The sequence below is a fragment of the Brachyhypopomus gauderio genome, chromosome 2 (assembly GCF_052324685.1).
Source record: "Brachyhypopomus gauderio isolate BG-103 chromosome 2, BGAUD_0.2, whole genome shotgun sequence".
NCBI classification, from domain to species: domain Eukaryota; kingdom Metazoa; phylum Chordata; class Actinopteri; order Gymnotiformes; family Hypopomidae; genus Brachyhypopomus; species Brachyhypopomus gauderio.
Genome location: NC_135212.1, coordinates 5,545,294 through 5,558,029, shown reverse-complemented (window position 1 = coordinate 5,558,029; position 12,736 = coordinate 5,545,294). Strand labels below are relative to the sequence as shown.

General features: G+C 40.1%; 1 protein-coding gene across 2 annotated transcripts in view; it reads right to left on the bottom strand.

The window, feature by feature from the left end:
- Nucleotides 1-102: 102 nt before the first annotated feature.
- Nucleotides 103-12,736, bottom strand: part of nubp1 (nucleotide binding protein 1 (MinD homolog, E. coli)) — a 49,635-nt gene continuing 37,001 nt past the window's right edge. For both annotated transcript variants that reach the window (XM_076983838.1, XM_076983846.1), the window contains exon 11: nt 103-3,780. In XM_076983838.1, coding sequence (XP_076839953.1) covers nt 3,728-3,780 — 53 coding nt within the window. In that variant the 3' untranslated portion in view covers nt 103-3,727. The remainder of the gene's footprint in view (nt 3,781-12,736) is intronic.

Here is a 12,736-nt window from a genome sequence, read left to right as displayed (position 1 = left end):
ATTCCCTATTTTAATGCATATCCAGCACCACTGGGTGTTGTTCCCGCTTTTAGCATACATTTGGTTTGGTTTCACATGATGAACAGGACCCTCAGTCCGCTGGATAATAATAATAATCTTTATTTGTATAGCACCTTTCATACATACATGCAACTCAAAGTGCTTTACAGTATAAATAAAAAGAAACATTAAAAGGAGAAATTAAAGATAAACATATTAAAATAACACAAAAAGTAAAAAAGTAAAGTAAATAAGATGATAATGTAAAAAGGAAACAAACACAATGAAATAATAAATAATAATAAAGTGACAACATAATGTAATAAGGTAAATAAGACTGAGAGTTTCTTAACTAAAAGCAGATCTAAACAGGAATGTTTTTAGACTGTTCTTGAAACTATTCAGGGATGAAATGCCTCTGAGCTCTTCAGGAAGAGAATTCCAGAGCTTTGGGCCATAGTGACTAAAAGCACCCTCGCCAATCTTTAATCGGCTTTTAGGAATCACCAGTAGATTACTGTTTGAAGACCTGAGAGACCTGACTGGAACATATCTAACCATCATTTCACTGAGGTAAAGAGGGGTAAGACCATGAAGACATTTTAAAACAATAATCAGAACCTTAAAATCTATTCTAAAGCTGACAGGTAACCAGTGTAGTGAGTGGAGTGCAGGTTTAATATGATCTCTCTTTCTCCTGCGGGTCAGAACCCTTGCAACCTTAGCGATGTTTCGAAGGTGAAAGTAAGCTGTCTTGCATGTAGTCATGATGTGTGATTTGAAGCTGAGCTCATTATCAAAGGTGACTCCCAGGTTCTTAACACATTGTCTGGCATTCAGATTCATTTGATTTAAATAAGTCTGGACATCATTCCTTTGTGAATCACTGCCAAGAACAAGAACCTCTGTCTTCTGTTTATTTAACTGCAGAAAATTGTCAGACATCCATGTCTGTATATCATCTATGCAGTCAAACAGTGAGCAAATTGATTTTAGGGCTTTAGGTTCTAGCGAAATATAAAGTTGAGTGTCATCTGCATATTGATAATAACTAATACCATGTTTATTAGTTATATGTGGTAATGGAAGCATATATAGGTTGAATAGTAATGGCCCAAGAATTGATCCTTGGGGGACGCCACAAGTTATTTTTTGACGTGTGGAGGAAGAGGTACCTAATGCAACATAGTAATCACGCCCAGTTAGATACGATCTAAACCAGTCTAAGACTAAGCCACTAAGGTCTACCCAGCTCTGTAGTCGATCAAGAAGTATATCATGATCAACGGTGTCAAAAGCAGCGCTTAAATCTAGCAGAAAAAAGACAGAATTTGCCTGCATCCTTATTCAATCTCAAGTCATTTACTACCTTAACTAGGGCTGTTTCAGTGCTGTGGAGAGCTCTGAAACCAGATTGAAAAGTGTCATTTATTTGATTTACTTTGACATAGTCCTTCAACTGGATTGACACTACTTTTTCAATGATTTTGCTAAAAAAGGAAAGGTTAGATATAGGTCAATAATTATTGAGAATTGTGGGATCAAGATTTCTGTTCTTTAATAGTGGTTTAACCATTGCAGTTTTAAAAATTTTGGGGAATTCACCCAATTGCAGAGACTGATTAACAATCGTTAGAACTTCATTTGCTAATGAGCTCAGAACCTGCTTGAAAAAGCACGTTTGTAAAGGGTTCAGTTCACAAGTAGAGGATTTTAGTGATGAAATCACATCAAGTAGTGTTACCATGTCAACGTCTTGGAAACATTTTGAAGTTAGGCTGAGTAACTGATATAAGGGTTGATAGTCTATTAGTGCTTGTTGCTATATTCTGCCTTATACTAGTAATCTTGTCCCTAAAAAATTTTGCAAACTCATCACATATTTCAACTGAAACAGTCTCAGGGAAGACACAGGAGGTGGGGTTTACTAGCTGATCTATACTTCTGAACAAGACAGCTGAGTTATTATTGGATTAATTGATTAAGGTAGAGAAATAGTTTTTCCTTGCTGATTCCACTTCACTGTTGTAATTCTGCAATGTTGTTTTTATAAATATCAAAATTTACTTGCAATTTTGACATTCGCCAACGTCTCTCAGCCTGCCTACAATCTTGCCTAAATTTTACAATAGATGGAGTGTTTCTCCAGGGCATCTTAATTTTATCAGAGATAATTTTAGTGACCTTTGGTGCCACAGCATCAATACAGTTCCTAACTCTGTGTTTGAATGTTTCAACTAGCTCATTCCCATTTTCTGAGAGAGGAGGGAGGGACTGTATCATGTCTGTGAAGGCCACGGCACTGCCAGCACTGAGATAACGCTTGGTTATTGTGTGCTTTTCACTGAGTGTTCTAGTAGATAATGACATATTGAAAAATACATCAAAATGGTCAGAGATTGCAACTTCAGTAATTTCAGTATTATTAACCTCTATGCGTTTAGAAATTATCAAATCTAAAATGTGGCCATGCTTATGAGTTGGGCCTGATACATGCTGTATGAGATCAAAAGAGTTAAGCATCCTCATGAATTCTGTAGTGATTGGATTTGTGGATATATCCATGTGAATATTAAAATCCCCAGCAATTATAGCATAATCAAAATCAATTAAAATCCTTGAAAGCATTTCTTCAAAATCTTCAAGAAAATCTGTATGTAGTCTGGGAGGATGATAGATAACAATCAAAAGAACTGAATAAGTACTGTTGAGTTGTACTGCCAGATATTCAAACGTAGGATGTTCCCCTAATGAGATCTGCTTACAGCGGAATGCTTTATGGTAAAAACATGCAACACCACCACCTCTCTTATTTACCCTGGAGACATAAAAATAGTTAAAGTCGGGAGGCGAAGCCTCATTTAGCACTATTGCTCCATTGCTATCAAGCCAAGTCTCTGTTAGAAAAAGAAAGTCCAGACAATAATCTTCAATTAATTTAGCTATTATAAAAGACTTGTTTGTGAGTGAGCGGACGTTTAGTAGGGAGACTTTGAAGACTTGATGTGTTTGATCAGCATCGCCTACATCACTTGTGCATTTCACTGGGATCAAATTTATTTGTTACAATGTTTTGTACCCTTATGTATTCTTCTGATTACATTTTTATTTCGATTCTGAGCCATGCCACCGGACATTTAAAAGTACTGGAATGTAACACGGACTAGGAGCATGGGTTCCAGTGTGTCGGACCTGAGAATTCACTGAGTGTGCAGGAGAAGTAGGTGAGTTCCTGCAAGACAGACTGGAGTGTTGTAGAACCTCATCAATCTCCTGGAGTTTACCTCTGAGACTGTGGACAGATTCTCTGACAGGAGATGGTGGGCTCCTTTGACTGACATTACTGACGTTACTGCTGGCGGTGGATCAGTGGATGGTCAGGTACCTAGTGAGGTCTTTCCAGTGGAACACCTATCAGCAAACTTAACAAAGTACAGCTCAACAAAGTGTTCAGACTATTCAGTCTGCTAAGTAAATCCCAATACCTTAACTGTGTCCACACTATATGCAATCTGCTTAGCAAAGACGTTAACAGTGTTCAGTACTGTTTCCAGAGAGAGAAAGCCAAAAATGAACACCCATGAAATTAACAATTTTTATTTTAAGTCTGTAGAAAAAAAAACACATCTCTTAAGGAAAGGTTGTGAATATCTATTATCATACAAATCAAAGTCACAGGACTCTCCCTCTGATGGTCATTTGAGCTCCACTCGACGGCTGAACAGATCTAGTCTGCATTTGCAACCGTTGCAAAACTGGACGAACAATAATTTTTTATACCTGTGAAAAGACAAAGGGATGGAGGAGAGAAGGGGCAGACACACAGGACAAGATTTTAGTGCCACTTCGAGAGGGAAAAAGCTTCTATGTGGGTTGGTCCCAGATTTGTAATGGAATATGTCTACAGTAGATGTTCAAAGGAAGAGTTAATAAATGGTCACCCACACACTTCCTGAATGTTCTAGTTTTCTCTAGCAAAACAGTTCTCTAGAATTTCTCTACAATACATGTTACTATATAAAACACCATTTCTCCCTAATCTCCATTCCTTTGTATATCTTGTATATGTATATCTTTTAGAACTATTTTCATCTAACCTATATTTTGGAGATACAGCACATTCATAAAGCAGGTCAGTCACTGACAACAGCTGCGTAAGACATTTTGGCTACAGTCTGAAACCTGCCTACAGGCCTCCATATAAACAACAACATATTTTAAAGGTTTGTTGTAGCTGCACTAACTCTATATAATCAGGGTCTCTTAACTGGAATCAGAGAAAGGGGCTACATCTACGTTTTATCCTGTTCCCCGTGATCTTTCACTGAGATGTCAATCATTCTAAAATTAGACTGCACCAAAGATCTGTCCCAGTAAGCATACACTCCTTTTCCACCCAATTTTCAAATTTAAAAACTTGACCAGGCTTCCAGCTCAAGTTAAGCACCGTTCTCTCATTTCTGGTGTTTTTGCTATTCGGACTCTTCAAAGCTTAGCTCACATTCTTTATCTGCTGACTACGTTTTATTTTGTCTTTCAAAAAGTCATTTTGTCAAGATACGCTATCTGACATTACGTCAAAGATCTACAGCGCCAAAAGTAATTGCTTTTTTTTTTTCAATTTTCATATTGTTAAAGGTTAGTGCCATATATTCTAGAACAGGAAAATTCATAGTGGATAATGTAATAAAAAATGTCAGAAAATGGCACCACGAGTTTCAGAATAGATGTGCTGTCAGAAATGCTATATTCTCATGAACAGTGCTGGACACAAGTTTTCTTTATTATCAGAATTTAAAAGTTGACCTTCTATTAGATCTAGTGACACTTCATTCATTTAGCATTTATTGAAATCTTTTATCTGGACATTTAATATGGACTCTTAGCACTATTTAAAAATACGTAATTGTTACTACTTTGTTCAAATCAATTGTTTTGAATGTACCCTTTTCTATTTAACCGATGATCTTGTTTATCAGTAACTTGTGTACAGCAGGCTGAACCGCCACTGTTCATGGGGAGTTTCATAAGCAGACCTGCCATGCCTAACCATCCAAACTGAGTCACAAATTCTTAAAATGCAACATATGGCTAAATAGTGTTATTTTATTCTCAGTTCCTCCTCTGAAGTTCTGAATATACAGAGTGATGCTATCTGAAATGGTGAAAAAGTCTGATGGGGTGAAAGGGGAAGCAAGAAACTGCATATAAAATTTTTACAGAGCTGCCCACATAGGAACTCTGCAGTTACTCTGTGAGCAGCTCTTCATTTAGACTGTGGACAACACCGGTGAATTATAATTCAGGGTTCGATAATCAGGGTTCGATAAGATGTTGACAGATTAATTAAGGTTCATAGGACATGTGATCACAACGTTTTCACAATTGATCCTGACCAAAACATACAAACATAATTTTCCACTAGAGCAACCTGACATCTGTAGTAAACTATATCTAGTGTTGCTGCTTACACTAACACTAAGTAGTGCATAAGGAGGGCCTGATGCCTCCGCAGGGTTCTCTCCCTCAACTGGGCTGTTTTACAACGTCACCCGTATGTGGTCAGATCAACAGATCGGCCTAACGAACGCTTGCAGATTCAAAGTGAACAACTAGGTCAGCTCTGTCTTCACCTCTATGTGCACTACTGCACCCTGTCACTTGAGATTAAAACTTTTGTTTACTTCACTATGACCACATCTTCTCTTGTTAAGCATTTAAGCTATTAAAAATATGCTGCATAACAGCAAACACACCCCATTACCCACTGTGTACTCTAGTGTCGTGCCCTTAGTGATTGTTTAATTTAATTCATAGACATTGTACAGTGTATTAATATTTCCTGACACACTTGTCTGCTGGTGTGATGGTAAATGCAGAAGAGAAACAAGATTCTGTTCCTCACTCCACATATTTGTTAGATGAAATGACAACAAAAGGTGACCTTGACAAATACTGAACTGTTCTGTTAACCAAAGTACATTGTGCTTGCATGGAGACAATGGACCAATCAGAATGGAATAAAAGGAATCTGTGTGGTAGAGTAACGCTGTAGAAGACAGCAGGCTTCCGATAGCTGTTGATAGCTGAATTAGCTAAAGATGTGAGTGATGCTACTGTCTGATGGGTGGCTTCATATCTCAAAGGACAGAAATATCAGGTTGGTATAGGAAGTATTATGTCTTTGACTAGATGTATCAGATGCAGGGATCCCCCAAGGGCATTTATTAGAGCCACTGTACTTCCATTTTATAGGTTGATGATTTAAAATATGTATGTTCATGTGATCAACGTTTTAATGCAAACTGATTCTGCACTATTGTGTTCCCATAAAGACAAGAGTGTAGTAGCATGGACACAAGAGTGAAGAAGTTTAGAAAGTCAGTAGGTGGATGTCTAAGACCAGATCGACACTTCAGTTGGGGGAAACAGAATCCATTCAGTGTGGTACAAAAATTGTGAACTGGAAGGATCCATGTTGGACAGTTATGAAGAGGAGAATTAGGTACATTTGGTCTAAGATTAATCTAAGGGTTTGTTTTCTTGATGGAATTTCAGTTCAGACTGGAAATCAATACTTAAATATATGAAAATGTCTAATAAAAATGTCTAAAAACTGTTTTTTAAACTGTAACAGCAAAAGCTGACAGTTCCATTTTTGTAAGTTCCTTTTTGATGTTTGTAGCTGCTGATCCTATAGCCAGGACATACAACAGGTAAGTACCTACAATGTTGAGTGGCTAACAGGAAAGAAAGGTATTTTCCCCCCTCTCTGAGGACCAAGGTGACTTTCCATATCTCCCAGCACTGATAGTCATTTCAGAAACTGTGCAACCGTTCTCAGAACAATGTGCTTTGTGCAACCACAAACAATTAACTGCTGTGTGCCACACCCCCCACATAAGATGGGTTACGGTTTGGGGTCTTGTCTGCTGAAGGCACAGATGAAGTCGGGAATTTTAATTAAAGAGGTTTCATTTACAGATAGACTAGGCTTTTGTTTTCCTTCTACATTACACAATCATGCGGGTCACACGGTTGCCCATTGGCCTGCCAGCATGTACACAAGTTTACACACATACACCAGAGTCACACGATGTCATGACAACAGCATAAAATTACACGATGTCATAACTGCAGAACATGACACATGACATCATAACTGCAGAAAATGGAAGGCTTCTGTGACATCACAGATCTGGCCACACACGTTCAACCAGAGACTACGCAGGTGCTGGTCAAGAAGAATATCATGAAAAAGTTCATTTATTTCCGTAATTCCATTCAAAAAGTGAACCTTGTATATTATGCTCATTCATTACACACAGACTGATATATTTCAAGTGTTTATTTCTATTAATTTGATGATTATAACTGAGAACTGATGAAAACCCTAAATTCAGTATCTCAGACAATTAGAATATTGTGAAAAGGTTCAATATTGAAGACACTTGGTGCCTCACTCTAATTAGCTAATTAAATCAAAACACCTGCAAAGGCCTTTAAATGGTCTCCCAGGCTGAATCCTAAATGCTGTACTTAAGCAGTAGGCCCTAGATTTCAATGTAGTACGTCCAGCTCAACCGTTAAAGCAGTGCGTTCTTTCAGTAGGCCACTGGGCAGTTTTCATGACCCCGGACATACTACGTCCGCCATTTTACCTATGGCATATGACGTCACACTACCACAGTTAAAGACCGCTATATTTATATTTGATATAAATATACTTATATATGTGACGCGCGGCTCGTGGCGAAGGATGAGACACGGGATCCTTGCTTTTCGTAACAGACGTCACTTTAATCAACATATATATTGCGCAATAGCGCACGGAGAACAGAGATACACACACAACGTGTAGACTGTAGACAACGACGAGCACAGGACACTGTGCGAGCGCACATTAAATAGACAGACCACATTAGCCCCATGTGATTACGAGACGATTCACAGGTGAGACACATTATTCACACAACAAAGCTGTCACCACGGAGTTCCGAAAACGCAGACAGAGCACGTGGACAACGTTTACACACGCCCAAAAGGGAGGGGCCGGGGTCCTCAACGTGACAATATAGATATACTTATATATTTATATAAGGGTTAGGGCACAATTTGGCATTACACTCAAGGTGAGGTGAATCCACCAAATTGATTATTTTGGCAACCAAGTTTTAAAGTATACTAAAACAGAATGAAAATAAAGTAATTTGACCTACAAAACACTTCTAAACCAAATAGTCGCAATGCGGAGAGTTCGGATAAAGACGCTGGTGTTGACGCTGCGTTTAATGTGAAATATCGAACATACCACACACATGCGGCTAGATGCTCAATTTATACATAAATGAACATAACACACATGCAGCTACAGATGCTCCATTTATACATAAATGTCACATAAGCACCGTCACAGCATTAATGAGATAATGTGTATCGATCTAGACATAAAGAATAACTCAGAGTTGATGCAAACTGAGTTATTAGAATGCAAAACAAGTGCATTGTGGCACATGTCATGGATACCATGTTGTTACCATGGATACCATGTTGTTATTATTCACCATTTTGTTTAACCAAGTTGTCCTAGGTGGTGAGTTACGTGTTTCTTGTCATGACCCGAGTTATATTTTAATATATATAGCCATGGGCATGGTAGAGGGGGAAAAAGTGGACCTGACTACCCAAGGCCCGAGTAGGGAGAGGGGCCCATTTTGCTCATGTATCTCGTTTACTGGCATTTATAGGGGCCCACTGACATTGAGAGTGTACAGGGCCCAAAATTTGCTGTTACGCCCCTGTATATAGCCCTGGTTCAATTTATTCTTTTGACCTTTGTTTATTCATACTGTATCTGAGTTCTTTTGCATGGATCTGTTTTAAAGATTAAATTGCAAATTTCAATAATTTTGTAAGTTAAAGATTTATTGCTGATTACAACGTAAAAGTGGCAATTAGGTCTTAAACATTTTTGGAAGGTCTTTAAAAAGTCTTAAAAAGGTATTGAAGGTATTATTTCTGCATATACCTTGCTGTATTTTACTTATATTTGTAAACATAAAAAAAAAAAAAAAAAACATTTTCTCCGCTCCGAACGCCTCTGCTGCTCCTGTTGAATCATGGGATAGGACAGTGTATCGCAATCACTTGAATGAAGAAGTCTAGCTGAATGCATACTGTGTATTCGGACATACTACCTGTTATCACACACTGAATAGCAGGGTACGGCGTCGCGGACGGAGCCCCGGTCTAGTTCCGTAGGCTACACGATCATGGGGAAGACTGCTGACTTGACAGTTGTCAAGCAATCAACGCCTTACACAAGCAGGGCTGGAGAGAAGAGGACCTTACTAAAGGACCTGGCTGTTCACAGAGCTCCAAGCACATTAATAGAGAGCTGAAGGGAAGGAAATGATGTGGTAGAAAATGTGTAGAAGCAACAGAGATAACCACACCCTGCAGAGGATTGTGCTTCCTTGTGTCAAGCCTCTCTTAAACAAGAGACAGCGCCAGAAGCATCTCGCCTGGGCTAAAGAACTGGACTGCACTGCTGCTGGTACAGTCATAGAGTCTGGAGGAAGAGAGGAGAGACACAGAAGCCATGCTGTTTGAGGTCCACGTTTCCACAGTCCGCCGTCTACCAGGAAGTTTTAGAGGACTTCATGCTTCCTGTTGCTGAACTTTATGGAGATGCAGATTTCATTTCCCAACAGGACTTGGCACCCTCACACAGTGCCAAAGCAAATCAGTAGCTGGTTTAAGGACAATGGTATCCCTGTTCTTAATTGGCCAGCAAAACGCCTGGCTGGGAGGAAGATGCAACACACCAGACCCAACAATGCAGAAGAGCTGAAGGCCACCATCAGAGGAACCTGGACTCTCGTAACACCTGAGCAGTGCCACAGACAGATTGACTCTGACACGCCGCATTGCTGCAATAACTCAGGCAATAGGTTTCTGTGAGATTGGAGAATCTCCCAACTAACTTTTCAGTTGGCCTACATTTCTAAAAATCCTTTTTTTTTGCTTTGGTCTTAAGTAATATTGTAATTTTCTGAGATACTGAATTTGGGGTTTTCATTAGTTGTCGGTTATAATCAAACTAAGAAATAAACACTTGAAATATATCAGTCTGTGTGTAATGAATATAATGTAATGAGTATAATATACAAGTTTCACATTTTGAATGGAGTTACTGAAATAAATAAACTTTTTCATGATATTCAAATTTTATGACAGGCACCTGTCCTTCCAAAGTCTTTACATTTACATTTATGGCATTTGGCAGATGCCCTTATCCAGAGCGACTTACATTTTTATCTCATTTTTATACAAGTGAACAATTGAGGGTTAGGGCCTTGCTCAGGGGCACCTCAGTCATGGCCTCAGCTCTGGGAATCAAACCTGCGACCCTCCGGTCACAAGACCAGTTCCCTAACCGCTAGGCCATGACTGCCCACCACTGCTCCAGTCCTTCTTCTATATTCTGGCATGTCAGGTGCTCTCCAAAACATTCAATCTTCACGAAAGAGTGGGTCAAAGCTTTTCCCCCAAATTATTCTGTGAAATCAGTCAAAAGTATGAATCTGGAGAATCCCAGAGCTCACATCAGGCCCGGAAGCACAGATTATCACAGTTTACCATGCTGAGATTATAAGATTATGACTTGGCCATGGCAGGAGTGTACCAGGCCTGGTCTCCTGCATCAGTAGACCCCTCCAGCTCACGCAGAGAACAGGAAGAGGAGATACAGCAACAACAAAAAAAATGGCAGACAAATATCTGCAGATACGTAGACCAGCATGTAAAACACAGCGCTAACGCATGCCCTGTTTATTCCTATGAGGCATAGTGCTAATGTTTTTTTATTAATATTGGGAAGTGTCTGCACTTTGTGCTAATCGGTTGGTCTAACGGAAATGTCTCTGACTGTAGCCCACGCCATGTCTGATTAGGAGCTATGACCTCAATAACTGGTGGACAGAATGGGTGTCCAATATGATACGAGCTTCAAACATGTTTTTTCAAACATGTCTGGCCAAAGTACTTTGACTAAGTGGCTACTGGTTTAAACATTTATGCTACATACAACCTGCTAGAGTACAGATTCACCCCGAGTGACCTTTGACGAGATGAAAACAGAAGCAGGTAGAAGTGGTAGTTCTCTCTACAAGAACTGAATGAGGAACTGAGATGAAGATGTATTCAGAAAAAAAAAACATATAGATACAACATCTGAGAATAACTTCCCTGCTGCCGAAAAACCAAGCAGAAAACAAATGAACAAAGAAAAGATAAAAGAAAATTAAAGACATTAAATGTGATCAGAACTACCAAAAGATACAGAAGCAAGGTGCAGCTTGACCGTAGAATGTTCTGGAGAGTGAGAGTTATTCACTGATTTTTGTTTCATTACAGCTTTCACAACTTATTGAAAAGAGGCATCTTTGCTTCTCCCACTGAGCTACATGCCGTATCTGGATAAACATCCTTTAGTTAGATTGCATTTTTAGTTTATCTTTTATTAAAACTTGTCTTTCATGATTGCACGCAAGAGATCAAATTTCACCTCCACACCCATATGAAGTTGCAATTTTCATTCCTGGGGCTACAAACGCTTTCTCAAATTACGTCTAGTATGTATGTGAAAAGTTGGTTTAAGCTGTTTAAGGAAAGGTCGCAGAGGAAGGTACCCGGCCACAACTGCCTTTGCTTCTAATAACCATAACAACTAGACACGGCATGTCTAGTTATACTAGAACAGCTGTGAGAATGTTTGTGGGGAAAAACATATGGATGCATGAGATACACGCGGACGGCTGCGTTTTCCGTAAGCAGAGGGCAGCGCGAGGAATTCCATGACTCCATGAGCCTGAGGGAAACGTCTTGGCAGACAGTGATCCTCAGACATTGTTATAACGTGGAATGGGTGTAGGCCAGAATGTGTCCTGTCTGCACACACAGTGATGACTCACGCTTCGCTTACAGCTGTGAGCGACGGCAGTCCCCCCCCCCCCCCCCCCCCCAACCCCCCGCTAAACGTCCGTCCGGAGAATCCATCAAAGTAAGGGCGTACTCACACTAGGCACGGTTTGCTCGTTCCGTGCTGGGGCCCGGTTATCCCCCCTCCCCACTCCCCCTCTGGCCTGCACTCACACTGCCTTCATCAACCCGGCCCGAGCACGCTTACGTCATCACAACAGCGCTTTATTTGGAAAAAAAGCGCGCTCGCACAACACTATGGAGTTCACGATTCTCTTTTTATTGTATTTCTGAAGTGGTTTTGGGAGTGCAGAAACACGGTGCAAGCACAGATTTATCGATAATTTAACACAACAATTGTCTGCTAATCGCTTTGCCGCTATGACTGTTTAACGTGAGCGTTGCGTCACTGACGTCATGTTTGAGTTCCAGCGAAATGAACCAATCAGACGAGGCACCAAGCGGGCCCGGGCACGGATAGCGCTCACACTAGAAGCGAACCGTGCCCGAGTCCACATGAATCGTGCCCTGGCCCACCTCTTCAAGCGGGCCCGAGCACGGTTAACTGATCCGGGTCCGGGCACGGTTGGAGCGCTCACACTAGCCAAACGAACCGTGCTTCGGCAGGGAACCATGCCCGGATCACAGAGCCTAGTGTGAGTACGCCCTAAGTGTAAAGGGTGTGAGGACTGAGTTTGAGTATTTTTTAATAATGCAGTAAAACACTTCTTGGCACAGCCGTATGTGCATTATG